Consider the following 25263-nt stretch of genomic DNA (forward strand, 5'->3'; position numbering starts at 1 on the left):
AGGGCAGGAAAAAATGTGTATCTTTTAGAATGTGTCTGAACTTACATAACTACTAGTCTAATGCAAGTAGATACAATTACAGGTTAATATACTTGAAAACCAAGGTAACCACAAATCAAAATCATACAACAGTCACAAAAATAAAACGAAAGCAACTCAAGCATAAAACAAAAGAAAACCATCAAACAACAAAAAGAAGAAATGAACAAGCAAGAATTAAAAAATCATCTGGAAAACAAGGTTTTAAAATGGCAATAAACATATACTTGTTAATAAGTAGTTTAAATGTTGATAGACTAAATGCTCCAATCAAAAGAACAAAATGGCAGTTTAAAAAAAAAAAACTATAGTACGTTGTTAACAAGAGACTCACATTAGGGCAAAAGAGATACACAGATTGAAAGTGAGGGGATGGAAAAGGGTATTTCATTCAAATGAAAACAGTAATAAAGCAGGGGTAGCAATATTCATATTAGGCAATACAAACTTTAAAACAAAGTCCATAAAGAAAGACAAAGACGAAAACTATATAATGATAATGGTTCAACACTAAGTAAATCAATGTGATACTCCACATTAACCAAAGGAAAGACAAAATCACATGACCATCTCAACAGATATAGAAAGAGCATTTGAAAAATTCAATATCCATTCATGATAAAAACTCTCACCAAGGTGGGCACAGAAGGAACATAGCTCAACACAATAAAAGCCATTTACAATAAACCCATAGCCAACATCATACTCAACAGTGAAAAGCTGAAAGCCTTCCTGCTCATTCAGGAATAAGACAAGCATGCCAACTCTCACCACTACTATCTAATATAGTCTTAGAAATTTTAGCAAAGGAATCAGATTAGAAAAACAAAAGGTATCCAAATTTGAAGGGAAGAGGTAAAACTGTCACTATTTGCAGATGACATGATACTCGATACAGAGAGTCCTACAGACTTCACACAAAAACTATTAGAACTAATAAATGAATTCAATAAGTTAGCAGGATATAAGGTTAATATACAGAAATCTGTTGCATTTCTTTACACTAACAACAAAAATACCAGAAAGTAAAAAAGCAATCCTGTTTATAACCATGTCCAAAAAATACCCAGGAATAAACTTTTATCTATGAGCATGAAAGAGCTATACACTGAAAACTATAAAATACTGAAGGAAATTGATAATGTTCTTCAAGTAAACTGAAGATGATTCAAAGAAATGGAAAGGTGTCCCATGCTCTTAGACTGGGATTATTATTAAAATGGCCACACTACCAAAAGCAATCTATAGATTTAAATCTATAGATTTGCAAACCCTTTCAAAATATCCATATTAACAATACTAGAATTAATAATCCTAAAATTTATATGGAACCATAAAAGACCCAGAACTGCCAAAGTAATACTGAAGAAAAGAACAAAGTTGGAGGCATATGACTCCCAGACTTCAGACAATACTGCAAAGCTACAGTAATCAAAGGGCATGGAATTGCCACAAAAACTTATGTCAATGGAACAGAATAGACAGCCCAGAAATAAAGCAACACACCTACAGCCAATTAACCTACAATAAAGGAGGCAAGAACACATAATAGAGAAAGTCTCTTCAAGAAGTACTACTGGGAAAGCTGGACAGTTACACAAAAATCAATGAAATCAGAACACTCCCCCACACCATATACAAAAATAAACTCAAATGGTATAAAGAACTAAATATAAGACATAATACCATATAACTGAAAGTGAAAGCTGCTCAGTTCTGTCCAACTCTTTGCAACCGCATGGACAGCCCATGGAATTTTCTAGGCCAGAATACTGGAGTGGGTAGCCTTTCCCTTCGCCAGGGGATCTTCCCAACCACCCAGGGATCAAACCCAGGTCTCCTGCACTGCAGGCGGACTCTTTACCAGCTAAGCCACAAGGGAAGCCCAAGAATACTGGAGTGGGTAGCCTATCCCTTTTCCAGAGGATCATCACAACCCAGGAATCGAACTGGGGTCTCCTGCATTGCAGGCAGATTCTTTACCAACTGAGCTATCATTGATCCTCAGTGATCAATGCAAAGAAATAGAGAAAAACAACAGAAATAGGTAAGACTAGAGATCTGTTCAAGAAAATCAGAGATACCAAAGGAACATTTCATGAAAAGATGGGCAAATAAACGACAAAATGGAATGGACCTAACAGAAACAGACCATATTATGAAAAGGTGCCAAGGCTACACAGAAAAGTGAAGTCACTCAGTCGTGTCCGACTCAGTCCCATGGACTGTAGCCTACAAGGCTCCTCTGTCCATGGGATTTTCCAGGCAAAAATACTGGAGTGGGCTGCCACTTCCTTCTTCAGGGGATCTTGCCGACCCAGGGATTGAACCCAGGTTTCCTGCATTGTAGCCAGACACTTTACCATCCGAGCCACCAGGGAATACACAGAAGAACTATACAAAAAAGATGTTAACGACCCAGATAACCACGATGGTGTGATCACTCACCTAGAGCCAGACATCATGGAGTCCAAAGTGAAGAGGGCCTTAGGAAGAATCACTGCGAACAAAGCTAGTGGAGGTGATGGAATTTCAGCTGAACTATTTCAAATCCTAAATGATGATGCTGGGAAAGTGCTGCACTCAATATGCCAGCAAATTTCGAAAACTCATCTGTGGCCACAGGACTGGAAAAGGTCAGTTTTCATTCCAATCCCAAAGAAAGACAATGGCAAAGAATGTTCAAACTACCGCACAATTGCCCTTATCTCACACGCTAGCAAAGCAATGCTCAAAATTCTCCAAGCCAGGCTTCAACAGTATGTGAACCGAGAACTTCCAGGTGTTCAAGCTGGGTTTAGAAAAGGCAGAGAAACTAGAGATCAAATTGTCAACATTTGCTGGATCATCGAAAAAGTGAGAGAGTTCCAGAAAAAAGACCTACTTCTGCTTTATTGATTACGCCAAAGCCTTTGACTGTGTGGATCACAACAAACGGTGAAAAATTCTTAAAGAGATGGGAATACCAGACCACCTTACCTGCCTCCTGAGAAATCTGTATGCAGGTCAAGAAGCAAGTTAGAATTGGACATGGAACAACAGACTGGTTCCAAATTGGGAAAGGAGTACTTCAAGGCTGTATATTGTCACCCTGCTTACTTAATTTATATGCAGAGCACATCATGTGAAATACCAGGCTGGATGAAGCACAAGCTGGAATCAAGATTGCTGGGAGAAATATCAATAACTTCAGATATGCAGATGACATCACCCTTATGACAGAAAGTGAAGAGGAATCAAAAAGCCTTGTGATGAGTGAGAGGAGAGCGAAAAGTTGGCTTAAAACTCAACATTCAAGAAACTAAGATCATGGCATTCGGTCCTATCACTTCATGGGAAATAGATGGGGAAACAGTGGCAACAGTGTTTTTGGGCTCCAAAATCACTGCAGATGGTGATTGCAGCCATGAAATTAAAAGACGCTTACTCCTTAGAAGGAAAGTTATGACCAACCTAGATAGCATATTAAAAAGCAGAGACATTACTTTGTCAACAAAGGTCCGTCTAGTCAAGGCTATGGTTTTTCCAGTAGTCATGTATGGATGTGAGAGTTGGACTTATAAAGAAAGCTTAGTACAGAAGAACTCATGCTTTTGAACTGTGGTGTTAGAGAAGACTCTCTAGAGTCCCTTGGACTAGAAGGAGATCCAACCAGTTCATCCTAAAGGAAATCAGTCCTGAAAATTCACTGGAAGGACTGATGCTAAAGCTGAAGCTCCAGTACTTTGGCCACCTGATGAGAACTGACTCACTGGAAAAGACCCTGATGCTGGGAAAGACTGAAGGCAGGAGGAGAAGGGAATGACAGAAAATGAGATGGTTGCCCGACTTGATGGAGCTAAGTATGAGCAAGCTCCCAGAGTTGTTGATGGACCTGGAAGCCTGGTGTGCTGCAGTCCATGGGGTCGCAGAGTCAGACATGACTGAGCAACTGAACTGAACTGAACCATACAACTCCTAGAAAAGAACATAAGCAAAACATTCTTTGGCATAAATTGCAGCAAAATGTTGTTAGATCAGTCTCCCAAGGCAAATGAAATAAGGCAAAAATAGACAAATTGGACCTAATCAAAGTTAAAAGCTTTTCCATAGCAAAGGAAACCATCAACAAAATGAAAAGACAACCTGAAGAAAGCAACTCACAAGGAGTTAATATCCAAAATATACAAATAGCTCATACAACTCAATGTTTATGTTCATGTGCAAGTCGCTCAGTCGTGTCCGACTCTTTGCAACCCCATGGACTTTGGAATTCTCCAGGCCAGAATACTGGAGTGGGTAGCCTTTCCCTTCTCCAGGGGATTGTCCCAACCCAGGGATTGAACTGGGGTCTCCCGCATTGCAGGCGGATTCTTTACCAACTGAGCCACAAGGGAAGCCCAAGCAATTCAATAGCAAGGGGAAAAAAAAAATGGAAAGAAGGCTTCAAAAGAAATTTTTCCAAAGACAACACTCATATAGCCAACAGGTACATGAAAAGATGCTCAATATCATAATTATTAGAGAAAGGCAAATCAAAACCACAATGAGGTATCACCTCACAACCTGTCAGAACAGCTATTATCAAAAAGTCTGCAAATAATAAATACTGGAGAGAAATGTGGAGAAAAGGAAACTCTCTTACATAATGTAAATTGATACAGCCACTACGGAAAACAGTATAGAAGTTCCTGAAGAAAATAAAAACTGAAATACCATATGATCCAGCAATCCTACTCCTGAGCATATAACTGGATAAAATTCTAATTTGAAAAATACATGCACCCCAGTGTTCACAGGAGCACTACACAGAATGACCAAGACATGGAAACAATTTAAGTGACCACCAATTGACTGGATGTTTTGAGAGAACAGCATTGAAACATGTATATTATCTAGGGGGAAACAGATCACCAGCCCAGGCTGGATGCATGAGACAAGTGCTCAGGCCTGGTGCACTGGGAAGACCCAGAGGGATCGGGTAGAGAGGGAGGTGGGAGGGGGGATAGGGATAGGGAATACATGTAAATCCATGGCTGATTCATGTCAATGTATGACAAAAACCACTACAATATTGTAAAGTAATTAGCCTCCAACTAAAAAAAATAAATGGGGAAAAATAAAGATGATGATGTGTGTGTGGGGGGTGGTGTGTGTGTATACATACACATACACTACACACACACACACACAATGGAATATTACTCAGTCACAAGAAGGAATGAAATAAAAGACAAAAAACTGCAACACAGAAGGACCTACAGAATATCATACTAAGTGAAGTAAAGTCTAAGCAATAAGGATTTACCATGTAAAACACCATGAGCTATATACATAATGTCCTGTATAACCTATAATGGAAAATAATCTGAAAAAACACATCAAACTGAATCATTCTGTACACTTGAAACTAACACAATAATGTAAATCAACTTTACTTGAATAAAAAAGTAGCAGGGTTAAAAATGGATAAGAGATTGATTCAGAAATAAACAGGGTAAGACACAAATATATATAGGGACTGAAAAAGGGAATATAACTACAGATTCAACAGGTGTAAATAGACGTGAGATTATAATGATTAGCTTTATGCCAATAAATTTGCAATCTAAGGCAAATGGACAATTCCTAGGAAAATGTAGCTTATAAAAAATAACTCAAAAATAAATAGAAAACTCAAAACAGTATTTTAACTGTGAAGTCATTTTTGCACAAAGGAAAATACCAGGATAGTCTGGTTTTTACAGAGTACTAAAGAGAAAGGAGCTGCATAGAGAACCCCAGATATCTTTAGGCTTTCCAGTACTCACCAAAGTACTGATCAGTTTACTTGTGTAAGGACTCTACCCAAGGCCCAGTGAAAGAACTCAGAAGATGAATAATAGTGCCTATTCCTACCTGCCTCACTGGAAACCTTGTAAGTTGACATTTTAGTAAGAAGCTCTACAGTAAGAAGCCTTAGAAGCAGTTCAGACAATAGTAAATAAAACCCTCCCTTGGGTTTCCATCTCCTTCAGATCTCAAACAATTACAGACGTTTGTGACCAAACTCACAGCTGACTGGAATTTCTGGCAACAAGAGTAAAGTCACTGGGCTTTTCGACACAAGGACTTCTTCCCTTTGCCAGGGCTACTGCTACTAGCCTGTTACTGGGCCTAATAATATAGACTATCTCACAGAAAAAGAAGCCATGACTCCCCAGTCCAATATCTCATTGTGCAAAGGGTTCTCTTTGAACCACATTCCCATGAAGTAGGACAAACTCCCAAAAGTTGCCTTGTCATATAGAAATTTAACAGCCAAACCTGGCTCCTAAAGCCTCAGCCATTTTCATAAATAAATGGCTGCCCATCCATTAGACCTGCAGTTCCCAAACAGTGGTAGAAGTGTTCCTGAATGCTCTAGCAAATTTACAGGGACACCAAAGGATATTTAAAAAATTTCAAGACAAACAGAGCCATATTTGATATCACTCAGAAACTGCATGAACTATCAGCTTTAGGTAGAACAGTTTCAAAGTTACATTACATTACATTCAGTTCAATAGCATCATATATTTGCAAAGCTGGGTTTTTAGCAATTGTGATAAAAAGCAAATACATGTGAAAATCGATCAAGAAATAAGGTAGTATTTACTCTGATACCAAGGTTTGAGAAGCTGTGCAGTGTCCAACAGGCACAGACATCACATTAGCAAGTCACTATGGTAAAGAATGAAATAACAGCACTTAAAATTTATATATATATATAACGTAAAACATCTACTAAGATGTTAAGACATAAATACTGAGATGTTTGATTTGATTTTACTTAATAAATAGACCTTTTAGGTATTTATTTCAGATTAGAGACGCTGTGAAAAATTAAGAGCACTAAGAACAGCATGAACCGAGAAACTCTGAGAACGTCTGCATTAGACAACACGAAGTCCTACCTACTGCTTTATCCAAACTACACTCCACGCGCCCCTTCCCTGTAAGACATCACACCTGAAAAGACAGCACAGTTCTCTAACAAAACAGCCTATTGCAACACTGGGCAAATCCAATGAAATGCTGCATTAATCCATCATAAGGATGGGCACAATAAAAGGACAGAAATGGTAAGGACCTAACAGAAGCAGAAGAGATCAAGAAGTGGCAAGAATACACAGGACAGCTGTACAGAAAAAGATCTTAATGACCTGGATAACTGTAATGGTGTGGTCACTCACCTAGAGCCAGACATCCTGGAGTATGAAGTCAAGTGGGTCTTAGGAAGCATTACTACGAACAAAGCTAGTGGAGGTGATGGAATTCCAGCTGAACTATTTCAAATCCTAAATGATGATGCTGTTACAGTGCTGCGCTCAATGTGAGCAAATTTGGAAAATAAGCAGTGGCCACAGGACTGGAAAAGGTCAGTTTTCATTCCAATCCCAAAGGGTAATGCCAAAGAATGTTCAAACTACCATACAATTTTGTTCATTGCATATGCTAGCAAGGTTATGCTCAAAATACTTTAAGCTAGAATTCAATAGTCCTTAAACCAAGAACTTCCAGTCCTTAAACAAGCTGGGTTTAGAAAAGGCGGAAGAACCAGACATCAAATTGCCAACATATACTGGGTCACAGAGAAAACAAGGAAATTCCAGAAAAACATCTACTTCTGCTTCACTGACTACGCTAAAGCCTTTGACTAGATCACAGCAAACTGTGAAAAATTCTTAAAGAGATGGGAATACTGGACCACCTTACCTGCCTCCTGAGAAACCTATATGCAGGTCAAGAAACAACAGTTAGAACCAGATATGGAACAATGGACTGGGTCAAAACTGGGAAAGGAGTAAGTTAATAAGGCTGCATATTGTCAACCTTCTTAATTAACTTATATGCAGAGTACATCATGTGAAATGCTGGGCTGAATGAAGCACAAGCTGGATGAATCACAAGCTGGAATCAACACTGCCAGGAGAAATATCAACAACCTCAGATACGCAGAAGATACCACTCTAATGGCAGAAAGTGAAGAACTAAAGAGCCCTTCGTGAGGGTCAAAGAGGGGAGTAAAAAAGCTAACTTGAAACTCAAAATTAAAAAAACTAAGATTATGGTATCCAGTCCCATCACTTCATGGCAAATAGAAAGGGGAAAAGTGGGAACAGTGAGATTTTATTTTCTTGGGCTCCAAAATCACTGCAGACGGTGACTGCAGCCATGAAATTAAAAGACACTTGCTCCTTGGAAGAAAAGCTATGACAAACCTAGACAGCATATTAAAAAAGCAGAGACATTACTTTGCTTACAAAGATCCATGGTGTGTAAGCATCCATCCAGTCAAAGCCATGGTTTTTCCAGTAGCCATGTATGGATGTGAGTTGGACCACAAAGAAGGCTGAATGCCGAAGAATTGATGCTTTCGAATTGTGGTAATGGAGAAGACTGACTCTTGAGAGTCCCTTGGACTGCAAGAAGTCCATCCTAAAGGAAATCAGTCCTGTATATTCATTGGAAGGACTGATGCTGAAGCTGAAGCTCCAATACTTCGGCCACCTGATGCTGAGAAGGATTGAGGGCAGGAGGAGAAGGGGTGACAGAGGATGAGATGGTTAGATACCATCAATGATTCAATGGACATAATTTCAGAAAACCCTGGGAGATAATGGAGAAAAGAAAAGCCTAGCATGCTGTAGTCCGTGGGGTCACAAAGAGCTGAAAACCAGTTAGTGACAAAGATGATGATTAATGAGTTGTTCACTGTCTTGGGTGCTCTGTGTGAGAAGGTGAACTTCAAATGGTGATCCTGGTAGGGAGCACACCCACTGGGGTACCGACTGAAATCTGCCAATACTAATGTTCTAGTTGTATAATCAGGTCATTAAGACACTCAGAACTGGACTAATAAACTTCTACACAATCTCTCACTATGGAAAAAAAATGCAGTAAATACAACTCATAAGCCCAGTCTTTATGTTAACCACATACAGGCTCATATTAAGTGATTGTATCTAAAGAAAAGCATCTGGAAACCAACAAAGGAAATCAAGTGTATGTGGTCATTATCTCTATTACAGCTCTGGCTCTATACACAAAACTACTACACTAAGGAAATCACTTGTAAAGATGAGGACTACAAATTAAAAAGTCTAACAGCCTCCCCAATGAAGATCTCTATAGGGCTGACTGGATGGCTGTCTTCAGCTTTTTATAAGCTGCACACAATCATGTTAATTTCTGCTTCAGTCAAGTTCCCAAGCACCAAGGATATGCTTGTGTGGGTGTTACTTGCTCTGACCTCAGTGGACAGATGAACATTCATATAGCATCTGTTCTTATTTCAGTAAATGAACATATATTTCATATGACCTCAGCAAAAAGATAATTCTGATTAGATTAAAATCACCAGTATATGAAACAAGATGATGACAGGTGGGGAGCCGTCGGGTTGATCCAGAATGAGCCAGGACTCAGACCTACATGGGCTGGTGTGTTACTAGCCCAGTGTGAGGAAAGGGGAGGAGAATGGGCAAACTTCTGAGGGCCTGCCCAGAAAGTTAGGCAGAGGCCGCGCAGCAGGTTAATCTTCATACCAGCCTACAAGGGAAAACCTTTTTGGAGGCTCACGTGTATACTGTTTGGAGAGCTCTGACAAAGGCAGGCCACTGCGTTTGATTGTGTTGCTTTACCTTCCCTGGTGGCCCAGAACCCACCTGCAGTGTGGGAGACCTGGGTTCTGTCCTTGGATTGGGAAGATGCCCTGGAGGAGGGCGTGGCCACCCACTCCAGTACTCCTGCATGGAGAACCCCATGGACAGAGGAGCCTGGCGGGCTGCAGTCCGTGGGGTCGCGAGGAGTCGGACACGGCTAAGCAGCTTCATGCCCACCCCTAAACTGGAGCCTCAGCTGGTGCCCTCTGCTGCCGTCTGGAGATAACTAATGGAAACTCAGGACCGAACACAGCCTGGCGTGATCGTTAAAGCTCGGCTGAAACACCAGGAAGGATGATAAATGGGCACTTTTCCTCGCAACATAAATTTGCTCACTCCAGCCTTCATCTGTCCGTCACAGAGAACAGTTAGTCTTACTTCCAACTTAGGATTAGGACTACAGTGAGGCAAAAATGGTATGTAAAGTGCAAAATTTAAGGAAGCACTCACTTTCTGGATCATGCAGGTGCAAATGGTGCATGTATATGACCCTAAGCATGAAGACTTCCTTAAAGTCTTCCTTTTGTGCCCCAGGAATCTCAATGGTTACACAGCTTCTGCCATTAAATCAAAAGTGGACTGGCTCCCCTCCCCACTCCATCCTCCAGGTATAATGTCTCATCAGCACTTCTCTGTCTGTTCTCTTTTTATCTCATAATGTGCTGGCACATTTGAGTTTTGGTCTAAACTTCTATCCCACTTTCACGGCCCTACTTCAGTACCTTCTCTGCTTGACAAGCAGCCATGGTTTTGGGTTCAGCTAGACAATCACATTCATGAGACCCCAAAGGCATCCCCTCACCAGTACTTGGTTTTGTCGGCAGAGAACAGAGCATACTACTTCGGAGTGACATGGGATATAAACCTTCAACACAAGTCCTCACAGCAGTCCAGGGCTGTTGTTCTTCAGTCCCCAGAACGAGATCTCCGGTAGAAGACAACAAGATTACACAGGTGGGTACAGGACCCATTCCGGCTTAGGATCCTCATGCCACACACAGAAGACAACATCTCATACATCAGTCAGTCCATGAGTACACTCCAGCACTCAGCAAGAAGTACATCACACCACATCCAGGAATGCCCAAGGTCATGGCTTCCCTCCGGTTGTTTATTCTTCATTCACAATCTCTCAGCTCATGCACTCTAGCGATCAAGGCTTACATTTACCTCTAGGCAGCATTGCATTGTTACAGATTTGTCATTCCCTCTGTAGTGGATTACAGAGAAACAGTGCTAGAATAGCAACAAGAGGCTATTTTCATAGGACGAAGGAGAAAGGGTTTTGCTAACCCTTTACTCATATACAACAAGGTACAGTATCATAAAATTTCAGAATGCTGGGGATAAGAAAATATCCTAGAACCTCCCAGAGGAAAAAAACGGGTCTCACTCAAAGTTTCAGTGATGAGAATGGCTTCACATTCTTTAACAACATCAGAAAGTAAAAGATAGTGGAGGAATACCTCCGAAATTCCAAGAAAAATAATTCCCAAAACAGAAATACAAATCTACAAACTGTTATTCAAGTCTTTAAATGTAGATTTTTCAGATGTACAAAGTCTTAGAAAATTTGCCTCACTGTCTCTTTCCTCAGAAAGCTTCTGAAGAATCTCTACCCCTTCCAAAGTAAGGAGTAATTCAAGAAAGAGGAACAAATTCAAGATATAGGAGATTCCTCATAGGGAAGAAACAAAAGAAAGTCTCAGAACAGCAGTGAGGAGAGATTTCAGGATATTTTCACAAAGCAGGACGATGGAGTACAAGGAGGGTGAGGGGCGGGGGAGAGTATCTGATAAGCCTAAATGTATTAAGAGAAGATGTGCATTTCTAACGGTTCAGGGGGTGAATTACTGATGGCATATAAAAAAACTAAGGAAACAGAAAATCATACAACTAATAACTCTGGAGTAAAAGAAAAACTTAAGAAGAAAAGGCAGCAGTCTTTACTACACTGGGAGAATGGGAAGGGAAAATGCACAAATATTGAGGACGGAGATGTTTATCAGATAGTTTTAATTTACTGACCTAACAGCTATTTCTTATTACCTTCTCCCCTGCCTCCTTACATGATAGAGGCTGTAAAAGCTAATTACCCTCTTTGCAAGATTTTCTGGTAGTTCAGTTCAGTCAGTCATGTCCAACTCTTTGAGACCCCATGAACCACAGCACACCAGGCCTCCCTGTCCATAACCAACTCCCAGAGTTTACCCAAACTCATGTCCATTGAGTCGGTGATGCCATCCAACCATCTCATCCTCTGTCGTCCCCTTCTCCTCCTGCCCTCAAATTTTCCCAGCATCAAGGTCTTTTCAAATGAGCCAGCAGATGACCAAGTAGCTGTTCCGGTCAATAACACACAATCTGGTGAAATCTACCTGGAGTTTCTGGGGAAGCTTTACCCTCTTGGTTAAACAGGCAGATCTGGCTGCCATCCTCCTTTCCCTTCATTTCATCTTGGACATGGATTGATGCCTATACCTGCCAAAAGTCACACTAAAAACACGAATCAACAAACTCAATATGCTAAAGTTAGTGGGCAGGAAACAGAGAGTCTGAGTTACTCATGATGTAGCTGAGGTCCTGTACCAACTCTGGACAGCCCACCAGTAGTTTTTTGATTAAATGAGAGCCACCAGGCAGGTTTTCTGTTACAACTGAATGCAATAAAGAACTCCTAACTAATGTAGGGTATATTAGAGCTAAATGCTTACTCTCTATCAGTACTGGGAAGTCAATAAATAATGTCTAACATTTTTAAATCAAGAAAAACATGCCGAAGCATGTTATTTACTTAGGAACATGCAGTAAGTATCTAAAAAATAGTTAAAAAACAAAAAGGATGCCACTGAGGAGTAGGAATTGGTGCCAGAAAGGGGTAGGGCTATTTTTCACTGTAAGCCTCATACGAAGGGTTCTGAACCAGATACTTCTTTATTATGGGGGCCGTCTGTGAACAGTTTGGCAGTGTTCTTTGGCCTATACCCACTAGATGGTACTAGCACAGGGAGATGGTATAACAATTAAAAATGTTTCCAACTACTGTCAACTGATCCTACCAGACAAAACCGCTCCTGGTTAAGAACTATTACCTTACATTACTATTTTATTTTTTTAATTTTAAATAATACTGTATGATTTTGATAAAACTAAATTATGGAAAAAGAAACTAATGGTATGAAAAAAGCTAGACAGGAGACCACCAATGACTTTTCTCCCTTCAAAACCTCCCACTTTCCTTCCTGACTTCTCCCTGGGCCTAAGAGACTCCCTCCTCCCCTCCCCACACACAGAGACAGAACAGACACTTACCACCTAGAAACGCACACTCATAGTGGCTGCAGGTCCTGTTTGTGCTCTGAAGGATAAGGTTATTGCTAGCCTCATCCTGTGACACATGAAAAACTTCATTCAGAGGTATTAAAACAATTCTTTCACTTTCTTTATCAAGAAATTTTTCAACGGCCACTCCAAAACATGTTTTGATGGTTAACAGAACATGCTGGTCATCAGCAGCTTGAGGTTTGGATGAATATGCCAAGGTGAAATGGCCAAGTCGGGCTTGGTTCAGCCCTCCAAATGTAAATGAACTATTCAGCCTTACGCTGTACACCACGTTTTTGTAACTGTTCTCACAAGATCTTCTCAGCAACTGCAGAGCTTTTGTCAGGTAAAAATGGAAAGCTTTGAACTGGAAGCCATAGACATAATCTTTTCGAGACTGGCCAGCCATTTCCATAGCTTCATTGAACAGACGGTAAAAGGAAGACTGCTCTTGAGCTGCAGAAATATAGGCCATTAGGGCTACACCATAGTTATCCTTGAAATTCACAGGGAGAAAGAGCTGAGGCTTCTGAGCTTCCCACTTGGCTTCTGCATTTCCCCATACGTCTTCTAAGAGCTGGAGGCTTGCTTTTTCCTCCTTGAACAGTTGAGGAACATATTTGATTTCCATCCGGTTAGCACATTTCAGGTATTCATCATCAAATGCATTATCTGCCATATCTAACATTTCAGCTTTTACCTGCAAAGGAAAAGGAAATTAGTACTCTTGAAATAAAAATATTTAGTGTATACCATTTTCTCTCAATTTTCTGCAAAGAATCCTGCATCCTCTCAAACCCTGCCAAGACTCTCTTCCTTGCTCACAATGAACTTCTGATATCTTTTTATATAGAAAGTATATTCCACTGTTAGTGATAACTTCTCCCAGCTGTGACGTATTTATATGAAAGAGTAAATGGGAAGTATGAGCATGACCATGCCGATAAGTCATTCATCTGAACCCTGTAGTACAGAGGAAAGAAAATCAGTGTGAAACAAAAGAAATGGGTGGCAGTCCTGCCTCTGAACGATATTCTTAGCTAGATTTCCTCAACCGCTCAAGACTATTGAGTGAATCTGAAATACTTTGTATGAAATACTTTACTAGATGGATAAACAGATAAAGGCAAATATTACCCCTTTTTCTTTGAGGACACCCATCCCTTTTCTGTAATGTTTGGCTAGGACTAATTCTGCATCTTCAGCCCCTATGATAAGCAATGATGTGGGCTTAAAAGCCAGAGCACTCCCAGATAAACAAAAGGCTTTCTTTTCCTTCAACCATAAGCTCTAAGGATAATAACGGCTTGGGTAAGCCAATAGTTATCCTTTTAGTCCCTTGAAGAATCCTGTCTGCAAATAGAGCCAACAAAGAAAGGTTTGTAGAGCTTACAGGTGAAGAAAGATGAGGTCCTGATAACATTACTTAAGGTCCCAGTCTACCATTACCTGAAAGCTGTATTTTGCTTCAGTTGTTTGAAACAGTAAATTCCCTATTCATCTGGGCTTTCTGTTCTATGCAACTGGAAAAGGACTAAGCCAGATAGATCTGGGTTCAAATTCCATTTCTGTTACTAACTAGGTACTAATTACTTATGGGACTTGACATTTCTGAGCTTCAACAGCTCTCACTAAGGGAACACTTCTTAGACGCCTTTGCACATCCAGCATATTCCAACTGGCCATTAAAGGTCGCAGTTTCTCAAGGCTATTTATTTTTCCAAATCTTAAGTCTACCCTTAGGCAGATGTAAGACCCACAGTTTCAACGATCATCTGAATATCTCTGACCTGTTGTGTAAGTGCAAGATCTATATATCAACTGCATAATTAATAACTCCATTTGAGTTCTGTATATCAACTGCCTACTTAATAATTTCACTTGAGGTACTCAAAGATCCTCAAACAAAACAATCTAAGAGCAAGGCCAAACTTACAACCCTACTGTCTACAGCTAGCATCAACCTAGTCCTTATAAAAAACCTTCCATTCATTTGTGAAACTTCCTTAGATTTCTCCTTCTCACTCATGTCCTGCACTCCTAAGGCCTAAAAAACTTCTCCAGAGTGCTTTCTGTGTGTGCAGCACTAAGTGTTCATATATACTAACTCATTTAATCTTCGTGGTAACCCTGTGAGGTAGGTTCAGTTCAGTTCAGTCACTCAGTCATGTCCAATTCTTTGCGAACCCATGGACTGCAGCATGCCAAGCTTCCCTGTCCACCACTAATTCCTGGAGCTTACTCAAACTCATGCCCATCAAGTCAATGATCCCATCCAACCATTTTATCCTCTGCTGTCCCCTTCTCCTCCTGCCTTCAATCTTTCCCAGCATCAGTGAGTTAGTTCTTCGCATTAGGTGGCCAAAGTATTGGAATTTCAGCTTCAGCATCAGTCCTTCCAATGATTCAGGACCGATTTCCTTTAGGATAGACTGGTTGGCTCTCCCTGCAGTCCAAGCGACTCTCAAGAGTATTCTTCAACACCACAGTTCAAAAGCATCAATTCAAAAAAAAAAAAAGCATCAATTCTTCAGCACTCAGCTTTCTTTATAGTCCAACTTCACATCCATAGGTAGGTAGGTACTATTATTAGTCCCTCTTTTAAAGATGAGGAAACTAAGGCAGGGAGATTAACTTGTATGCAATTCAGATTTGAACCCAGGCACTCTGGCTCCAGAGTCTATTTCTTAACTAAAATGTGTTTCTGATGATAAAGACCACTGACATTTATATAGCACTTAAAAAAAAAAGTTTAACTTTGTCCTTGTAACAACACTTATGAAAGGTCTGGAATAAAACTCACAACACCATCTTACAAGTAGTGCTAGTAGGAACTGTACTGGCATCAGAACCTGTCTGATTACCAGCCACGAAATATTCTGTTGGGAAAGTCACTGAGACCCCTGAAATTCTAGGTCCATAGGTCGGTTTCTTTAAGTGGGAATTTGAGCTTTACTAGATCAAATCATTGCCATCTCCTAGCCAAGAAATGCACTTTCCTCCACAGCACAGAATGTACCAGAGTGCATCTTGGGCACCAATGTCCAATTTATCTTCAAGACTTCAACATATTACAAGACATCACGCCCTGAAAACACCTCCCACATTCCTCACATCATATCCAAGAGTTGATCCACTATGTTCCTGTCTTTCCCCTGTGCCTCTAGCCAGTCTCCACATGTCTAATTTTAGACCTCAAGTCTTTCTGGCCCAAGGCCACAGATGATTGTGTGTTCTGAACAGTGAGTACCTTGTGCAGTGAAAAAGCCCACAAATGCCACCACCATTCAGGGAAAACTGAATGGACACTAAGGAACAGGTACAAAAGCTAGGTGAACCCACTAATTATATTTTCTTCCTGAGTTATCCACTGAAACAAGGCTATATGGATGAAGCTTAATTACCAAAAATTTATTACAAAAATGTAAAAGTGATTTAAAAAGGTATCAGTTAAATTATGAAACATTCATAAATATATCAAAATTATGTTGCAGAAAAATATTAAAAAGGCAAATCAAAATCACAGTGAGATACCACCTCATATCCATTAGGATGGATATAAAAATAAGGAAAAAAGGGAAAATAGCAAATGTAGGCAATGATATAGACAAACAGAATCCTCATACACTGCTGTGTAATATAAAATGTGGAAAACAATTTGGCAGTTCCTCACAATGTTAAACATTGAGCCACCATATGACCCAACAATTATATACTTCTGGTATAAACCAAAGCAAACTGAAAACATATGTTCACACAAACAAAAATCTGCACGCAAGTTTGTGGCAGGACTATTCATTAGTAAGTCCTGAATGAGGAAATGGCAACTCACTCCAGCAGTCTTGCCTAGAAAATCCCATGGACAGAGGAGTCTGGGAACTCCAGTCTATGGAGTCACAAAGAGTTGGACATGACTCAGCATGCATGCTCGAATCCATTCATAAGAACCAAAAAGTGGGGCCAACCCAAATGCCCAACAATTAGTGAATTGATAAAATGTGGCATAACTATGCAATGAAATATAAAAAAGAACAAAGTACTAATATACACTGCAACGTGTATGAAGCTTGAAAATGTTACGCCAAAAGAAGCCACAGAGAAGGCCAGATATTGTATGATTCCATTCAGATGAAATGTCCAGAATCTAAAAATTCATACAGACAAAGCAGATTAGTGGATCTCAGGGGACACAGGGAAGAGGGAACTTGAATTGACTGCTAACAGCTACAGGGCTTCTTCTGGGGGTGACAGGAACCCTATAATGAGATAAAGTGATGATGGTTGCACAACATAGAGAATATATGACAATCACTGAACTATACACTTTAAAATGGTGTATTTTTTATATGGGAATTACACTTCAGTTTAAAAGTCACACTGCAAAACAGGTAACAGAATATACAGTGATTCTATAAACAATATTTCAGAATATTAAACTCAAAATGGATGAAGTTTTTAAGAATTTAACACATTTTAAAGAACGCGCTTCAAATCAGTGGACAAATACTCAGTAGTGATGTGAGAGCTAACAATGTGGGGGAAAAAAATCAAATGAGATACCTGGCTCATATTTTACATAAAAACATGTTATAAAATGATTAAAGATTCAATTGTAAAAAATAAAGGCATGAAAGTTCTATCAGAATAAAAAGAATACTGAACGTGAGAAAATAGCCACTATATAAAACATGGGAAACAAGTAGACATTGTATTGTCAACGTATATGAAGAAAAATACATGTTTTTAAACTATCCGATGCCACGGACAGACACCTATAGCACAGTATTAACTTAAAAAGGTAAAAAAAAAGAATATGATATGTAGTGTGAATCTATCTTGTAAATTACAAACATAAATACATAGAAAAAAGGTGAGACGCCTACACACCAACAGATTAAGACTCATTGCCTTTGGGTGGAAAACTGTGGATGATTTACTTTCCTCCCTTTGTCTACTTTTAATTTTTAATTTTCTACAGTTAACATGTATCAGTGTGTAAAAGGTAAGATCTACATCTAAAAAAACTAACTTATACCTATTCTATCTGTCCTCATTTCTATCATCAACCCAAACACATGCCTCAGGCAACTTTATACCAAGAGTTCCCGTTCCAGTGACCACATGCTTCCCATTCCTAACATTACCTGGAGGATGTCCATTAGAATCATAGGTGCCAACAGCACGGTGACCATTTCAAAATGTCCTGTCTTCATTTTTCTCTTCTAAATTAAAAAGGAATTCCAATTTAGTAGACTTAAAAAAAAAGTTTAGAGAAGTAAAATGGGATGACACACAGGATATACATTTTTTCATTCTGGGTAAGAGTGGATATCATGATGGTTAGGAAGTGATTATGAATAAATCCCCAATGGCTGAAAGGGTCATTAGATTTTGTCTGGTGATCTAACACCTTCATTCTACACATGAGGAAACAAAAGCTCAGAAAACTTCAGATATTTGCTCAGGATTAAGTATGTGAATTTCCATTCTCCTGTAGACATGTTGTCTCTCCCACCAATAGTCACTGATAGTCAATTATTCTTCCTCCCACTCTTATCTCCCCTCATCATACACAGAAAATCACAAACTAATAAAAAAAGGAAAGAAACAGATAGGTCTCCTAGCTCCCAGTCTCCAAGAATTCTCCAGGAGTTAGTATCTACACACATCATCCATTCTTTATCCTCTCTGCAAACCAAGTGACGCCCATTTGGTAGGATGGAGACAGGTAGTGGTAAAAACTGGAAGGTTATCCGGGGTGTTCTCTTTCTCCCAAATATTCACATTTAAGAGAAACCAAGGATAAAACGAGCATCCTGAATAACTTGCTGAAAGCAGGAATGAGAATAAGAAGGAGGTGAACAGGAAGCAACTCTGGTAAGATTATATAACTCTACTGGCTGTGTGCCCAATATTCATCCCAACATTCATGAGACAGAAGCAGGTAAACAGGAAGGTAAGAGTCCATCAAGGGCTGAAGCCGTCCCAGAATCACTAACTGATTCAATTAATTAAAGACTGCTTTACGGCTTTTTTCCACATACCTAAAACAAAGTTGACATGACTGGAACTGAATTAAAATCTTTTTTTCATCCTACCAATCACCATATTCTGGCACCTGAAAGTGGGGATAAACAGCACAGGGGAAAGAAGATAGTCTTCCCTTTGGCCCCAGATTGCCATCTTTATTCACGAGCAGTTTCTTTCATTAAAGATATTGAAAGATAGCACAAAAATGCCACTTCTGTGTTAATCGTCCCTTTAGAAAAGAGATTTTGAAAATAACACTTGACAGATTAACTGTCACAAGGCAAGCTCTGAATGAGGATTTTCTTGAAAAATCTTCACTTCCGTAGTCTGAATGTAAATAAGTCAAAATGTTTACCTGGCTTTTCTGCCTGTGGAGTTTTAAATGATGCTAGGTCTCACTGTTTCCCCACTCTCTCAGCTGTGGTGAGGGTGTCTTCAGGATAGGAGGTTGTTGACGCTGAGAGCTGAAACGGGAATGCTCTTCTTTTTATAAACATCCCCAGCAGTAGCTTGGCAGTGGCACATTACCTCATTTGTGTTCTGCTATTTATATCTGGTCCCCACACTATCCCTTGGAATCACCACCGTTAACACATGAAATCTCCAAGAGGCTTGTAAAGCCACAGCACTTCCCTCCAACCACACAGCATGTTCAGTCTGAGCCCTCAGTTCTGGGCTTCTCAGAGAGTGATCACACTTCCCATTCCTAACCTTTTGACCCTTTGATTCTGAGATGTCAAACTAAAGCAAGGATTTTAACCTCGCTAGATGGTTCACATAACTCAGGGGACTTCCTGTGTTAATCACCGGCTACGGTGATGGCTATCACCATTCACTCAACTGGCTTACTGTATTTTAGGTACTGTGCCAGGTGCTGGGATGCACAAGGAAAACAAATCTGAAAAGCACTCAAACTAGCAAAAGATATGAAACTTATCCAGAATACATGTTAAGAATCTTAAGTACAAAGCCCAGTGAGTGCACTAAGGAGGGAAGGATTTGGCGGCATCTGCGACTATAGCTCTCATTTGAGTCAAGTACACCTGGCAAATACATTGACTAGTAAATACAATGTTGAAGACCGTATGTTATTTGTTTTTCTCTCCCTGACTTATTTCTTGGCATAATGCCCTCAAGAGCCATCCACGTTGTTACAAATGGTATTTTTTCATTCTTTTTATGGCTGAGTAATATTACATTATATATGTACCACATCTTCTTTATCCACCTAACTGTTCATGGACACTTAGGTTGCTTCCATATCTTCTTGTTCACTCAGTCGTGTCCGGCTCTTTGAGACCCCATGGACTGCAGCACACCAGTCCTTCACCATTTCCCAGAGCATGCTCAAACTCACGTCCATTGAGTTGGTGATACCATCCAACCATCTCGTCCACTGTTGTCCCCTTCTCCTCCTGCCTTCAATCTTTCCTAGCATGTAAATAATGCTATCAAGAACATGAAAGTACAGAAATCTTTTCAACTGTTTTCATTTTCTTTGGGTCAATACTCAGAAGTAGAACCGTTAGATCATTTGTTGTTACTGGTGCTGTTCAGTCACTAAGTCATGTTCAACTCTTTGTGACCCCATGGATTACAGCACACCAAGCTCCTCTGTCCTCCAATATCTCCCAGAGTTTGCTCAAACTCATGTCCACTGAGTTGATGATGATATCTAACCATCTCATCCTCTGTCACTCTCTTCTCTTTTTGCTTTCAGTCTTTCCCAGCATCAGGGTCGTTTCCAATGAGTTGGCTCTTGCATCAGGTGGCCAAACTATCAAGAGTTTCAGCTTCAGCATCAGTCCTTCTAGTGAATATTCAGGGTTGATTTCCTTTAGGATTGACTGGTTTGATCTCCTTGCTGTCCAAGGGAATCTCAAGAATCTTATCCAGCACCACAATTCAAAAGCATCAGTTCTCTGGTGTTCAGTCTTCTTTATGGTCCAACTCTCATATCCATACATGACTACTGGAAAAACCACAGCTTTAACTATATAGACCTTTGTCAGCAAAGTGATATTTCTGCTTTTTAATACGCTATCTAGGTTTATCATAGCTTTCCTTCCAAGGAGCAAGCATCTTTGAATTTCACAGCTGCAGTCACCCTCCACCTTCGATTTTGGAACCGAAGAAAACACAATTCTGTTTTTAACTTTTTGAAGAACTCCCCATATTTTTCATAGTGAATGCACCAATTTACATTCCCACCAAGAGTACATAAGTATTTCTTTTTCTTCACATTCTCCAACATTTGTTGTCTTTTTTAATAAGAGCCATTCTAACAGGTGTGAGGTGATACTTCATTGTGGTTTTGATGTGCATTTCCAAAATGATTAGTGATACTGATCTTTCCATGTGTCTGCTGGCCATCTGTGTATATTATTTGAAAAAATACCTCTTCAGGTCTTCTGTTCATTTTTATATGTATTATTTCTGATTGAGTTTTTATGAGTTTTTTACATAGTTTGGGTACTAACCCTTTATCATATGTATGATTTGCAAATATTTTCCACCATTCAGGTTGTATTTTTATTTTTAGATGGTTTCCTTTACTGAGCAGAAACTCCTTAGTTCAGTTGAGTACCATTTTTTGATTTTTGCTTTTAATGCCTTTGCTTTTTGTGTCAAATTCAAAAAATCACTGCTAAGACCAATGCCAAGGAGCTTACCACTTATGTTTCCACTAGTTTTATGGTTCAGGTTTTACATTCACGTCTTTAATACATTTTGAGTTAATTTTTGTGTGATGTGAGAGAGTGGTCTGATTTCATTCTTTTACATGTGCCTGTTCAGTTTTTCCAATACCATTACTGAACACCATTCCCAACACCATTTACTGAAGAGGTTCCTTTCCCCATTGTATATTGGCTCCTTTGTTATAAGTTAATTGACCATATATGCATGGGTTTATTTCTGGGCTTGCCTTTCTAGTTCACTGATCTATGTGTCTGTTTTTATGCCAATACCACACTGTTTTGATTACTATGCATGTGTGTTAGTCACTCAGTCACGCCCAACTCTGTGCGACCCCATGGACTGCAGCCCGCCAGGCTCCTCTGTCCATGGGATTCTCCAGGCAAGTACACTGGAGTGGGTTGCCATTTCCTTCTCCATTTGGTTACTATAGCTTTGTAATAAAGTCTGAAATCATGGCACACATACCTTCAGCTTTGCTCTTCCTTCTCAAGATTGCTCTGGCTGTTTGGAGGTTTACGTGGCCCCAAACAAGTTGTGGGCTTCACTGGTGGCTCAGATAGTAACGAGTCCACTTGCAATGCAAGAGACCTGGGTTCGATCCCTGAGTCAGGAAGATCCTCTGGAAAAGGGAATGGCAACCCGCTCCAGTGTCCCTGGCTGGAGAATTCCATGGACCGAGGAGGCTGGCGGGCTGCAGTCCCTGGGATCACAGAGTCACACAAGACCGAGCAACTAACGCTTCCTTACTAAGCAAGTTTTAGAATTTTTTTTGGTCCTATTTTGTGGAAAATAACATTGGAATTTTGAAACAGATTGCACTGAATCTAATATTGCTTTGGGTAGTATAGACATTTTAACAATATGGATTCTTCTAGTTCCTGAGCATGGACTATCTTTCTATTCATCTGAGTCTTCTTTACCTTCTTTCATCGCCTTGATTAAATTTATTCACAGATACTTTATTATTTTTGGTGAACTGTAAATGAGATTATTTTTCTTTATTTCTCTTTCTGATAGTTCATTATCAGTGCATTGATACCTAAGAGATTTCTGTGTATTGATTCTGTATCCTGCAACTTCACTGAATTTATTAATTCTAGTTTTTGGAGGAATTTTAGGATTTTCTGTATATAGTTTCATGTCACCTGCAAACAGAGACAGTTTTACTTCTTCCTTTCCAATTCAGATGATTTAATTTCTTTTTCTTGCTGGGCTGCTCTGATTAGGACTCCCAGTACAATGCTGAGTAAGTGTCTAAAGTGGCCATCCTGGTCTTGCACCTGATTTTAGATGAAAAGCTTTCAGCTTTTTATCACTGAGCATATTAGCTGTAGATCCATCACAGACAACCCTTATTATGTGGAGGTACATTCCCTCTATACTGACTTTGTTGAGAATTTTTTTTTTTAATAAAAAATGGGTGTTAAATTTTGTCAAGTGCTTTTTCTACATCTGTTGTGATGATCACGTGATTTTTATCTTTCATTTTGTTAATCTGCCGTGTTTCACTGATTGATTTGTGACTCTGAACTATCCCTGCATCCCTGGAATAAATTCCACTTGATAATGGTGTATAATACTTTTTAATGCAGTTTGCTAATAATTTGTTAAGGATTTTTACATCTATGTTCATCAGGGATATTGGCCTGAAATTTTCATTTTTTGTAGTGTCTTTGTCTGGATTTAGTATCAGGCTAAGAATGGTCTTATAAAATGAGTTATGAACTCAGACGTGTTTCCTCCTCTTTCTTGGAAAAGTCTGAGGAGGACTGGTGTTAATTCTTTTTCAAATACTTGGTAGAATTTGTCATTGAAACCATCTGGACTTTTATTTGGGGCAAGTTTTTAATTATTGATTCAATCTGCTTACTAGTAATCTGTCTGTTCTGATTTTTTGTTTCTTCCTGATTCACTGCTGGAAGGTTGTTACTAGGGATTTATCCATTTCCTCTAAGTTGCCCAAATTATTAGCATATACTTTATTTGAAGCAGTTTCTCACAATTCAGTTCAGTCACTCAGTCGTATCTGATTCTTTGAAACCCCATGGACTGCAGCACACCAGGCTTCCCTGTCCATCACCAACTCCCGGCGCTTACTCAAACTCAAGTCCATCGAATCGGTGACGCCATCCAAACATCTCATCCTCTCTCGTCCCCTTTTCTCCCTGCCTTCAATTTTTCCCAGCATCAGGGTCTTTTCCCATGAGTCAATTCTTCGCATCAAGTGGCCAAACTATTGGAGTTTCAGCTTCAGCATCAGTCCTTCCAATGAATATTCAGGACTGATTTCCTTTAGGATTGACTGGTTTGATCTCCCTGCAGTCCAAGGGACTCTCAAGAGTCTTCTCCAACACCACAGTTCAAAAGCGTCAATTCTTCAGTGTTCAGCTTTCTTTATGGTCCAATTCTCATATCCATACACAACTACTGGAAAAACCACAGCTTTGACTAGACGGACCTTTGTTGGCAAAGTAATGTCTCTTCTTTTTAATATGCTGTCTAGGTTGGTCATGGCTTTTTTAAGGAAAAGCTTTTCTTCCAAGTCTCTTATGATCCATTATATTTCTGTGATATCATCTGTAATGTCTTCTCTTTTGTTTCTGGTTTTGAGTTCTCTCTTTTCAGTGAGTCTAGCTAAAGATTTATCCATTTTGCTTATTTAACAAAACAGCTTTTGATTTCATTCATCTTCTCTATTGTCTTTTTTTTTTCATTTATTTCTAGTATGAATTTTGCTATTTCCTTTTTTCTAACTTTGGGCTTTATTTATTTTCCTCTTTCTATAGAACTTCTATATGCACTGGGAAATCAAAAATTCATGTGACTTGCTTTATTGTGGTAACTTGGAATCAAGTCAACAGCATCTCTGAGGTACGCCAGTATATTTACCTTTAGCAGTGAGTTTTATATTTTCATATGTGTTGTTGTTATTAATTAGCATCCTTTCTTTTCAGCTTCAGGAAGTCCCTGTAACATTTCTTGCAACATCAGTTCAGTGAGCGATGCACTCCTGTGGCTTTTGCTTGTCTGGGAAACTCTCTCCTTCAGCTCCGAATGGTAACTTTGCAGGCAGAGTATTCTTGGTTGTAGGTTTTTTCCTTTCCTTGCCACTCCTTTCTGGTCTGCAAAGTCACTGCTGGAGAAAATTTTCCGCTGGTGTTATGGAGGTTCCCTTATACATAACAAGTTGTTTTGCTCTTGCTGCTTTTAAGATTCTCTCCTTGTCTTTAACTTTTGACATTTTAAATATAATGAGTCTTGTGGGTCTCTTTAGATACATCTTATTTGGAACTCTTTTAGCTTCCTGGATCTAGATGTCTGCGTCCTTCCCCAGGTTAGGGAAGTTTCAATCTTCATTTATCCAAATAAGTTTTCTCCTTTTTTTCTCTCTCCTGTCCTTCTGGCGCTCCTGTAATACAAATGGTAGGCACTTGATGTTGCCCCAAAGTTCTTTATGCCATCTTCACTTTTTTACTACTTTGATTTGGTGAGTTCTTCTATCCTG

The 25263-nt window shown here is 39.5% G+C and overlaps 1 protein-coding gene across 13 annotated transcripts in view; it reads right to left on the reverse strand.

Annotated features, from left to right (window-relative positions):
* Positions 1-25263, reverse strand: part of ART3 (ADP-ribosyltransferase 3 (inactive)) — a 139001-nt gene that overhangs the window by 17507 nt on the left and 96231 nt on the right. For 10 of the 13 annotated variants that reach the window (XM_070458290.1, XM_070458294.1, XM_070458286.1 and 7 more), the window contains 2 exons: positions 18173-18250; positions 13017-13728 (listed from right to left, as the gene is read on the reverse strand). In XM_070458290.1, coding sequence (XP_070314391.1) covers positions 13017-13728; positions 18173-18241 — 781 coding nt within the window. In that variant the 5' untranslated portion in view covers positions 18242-18250. Of the gene's footprint in view, positions 1-13016; positions 13729-18172; positions 18251-19413; positions 19523-25263 lie in introns of all 13 variants that reach the window. The other 3 variants (XM_070458292.1, XM_070458293.1, XM_020894650.2) reach the window with 2 other exon arrangements.

The sequence above is a fragment of the Odocoileus virginianus genome, chromosome 29, assembly GCF_023699985.2.
Source record: "Odocoileus virginianus isolate 20LAN1187 ecotype Illinois chromosome 29, Ovbor_1.2, whole genome shotgun sequence".
Lineage (NCBI taxonomy): Eukaryota > Metazoa > Chordata > Mammalia > Artiodactyla > Cervidae > Odocoileus > Odocoileus virginianus.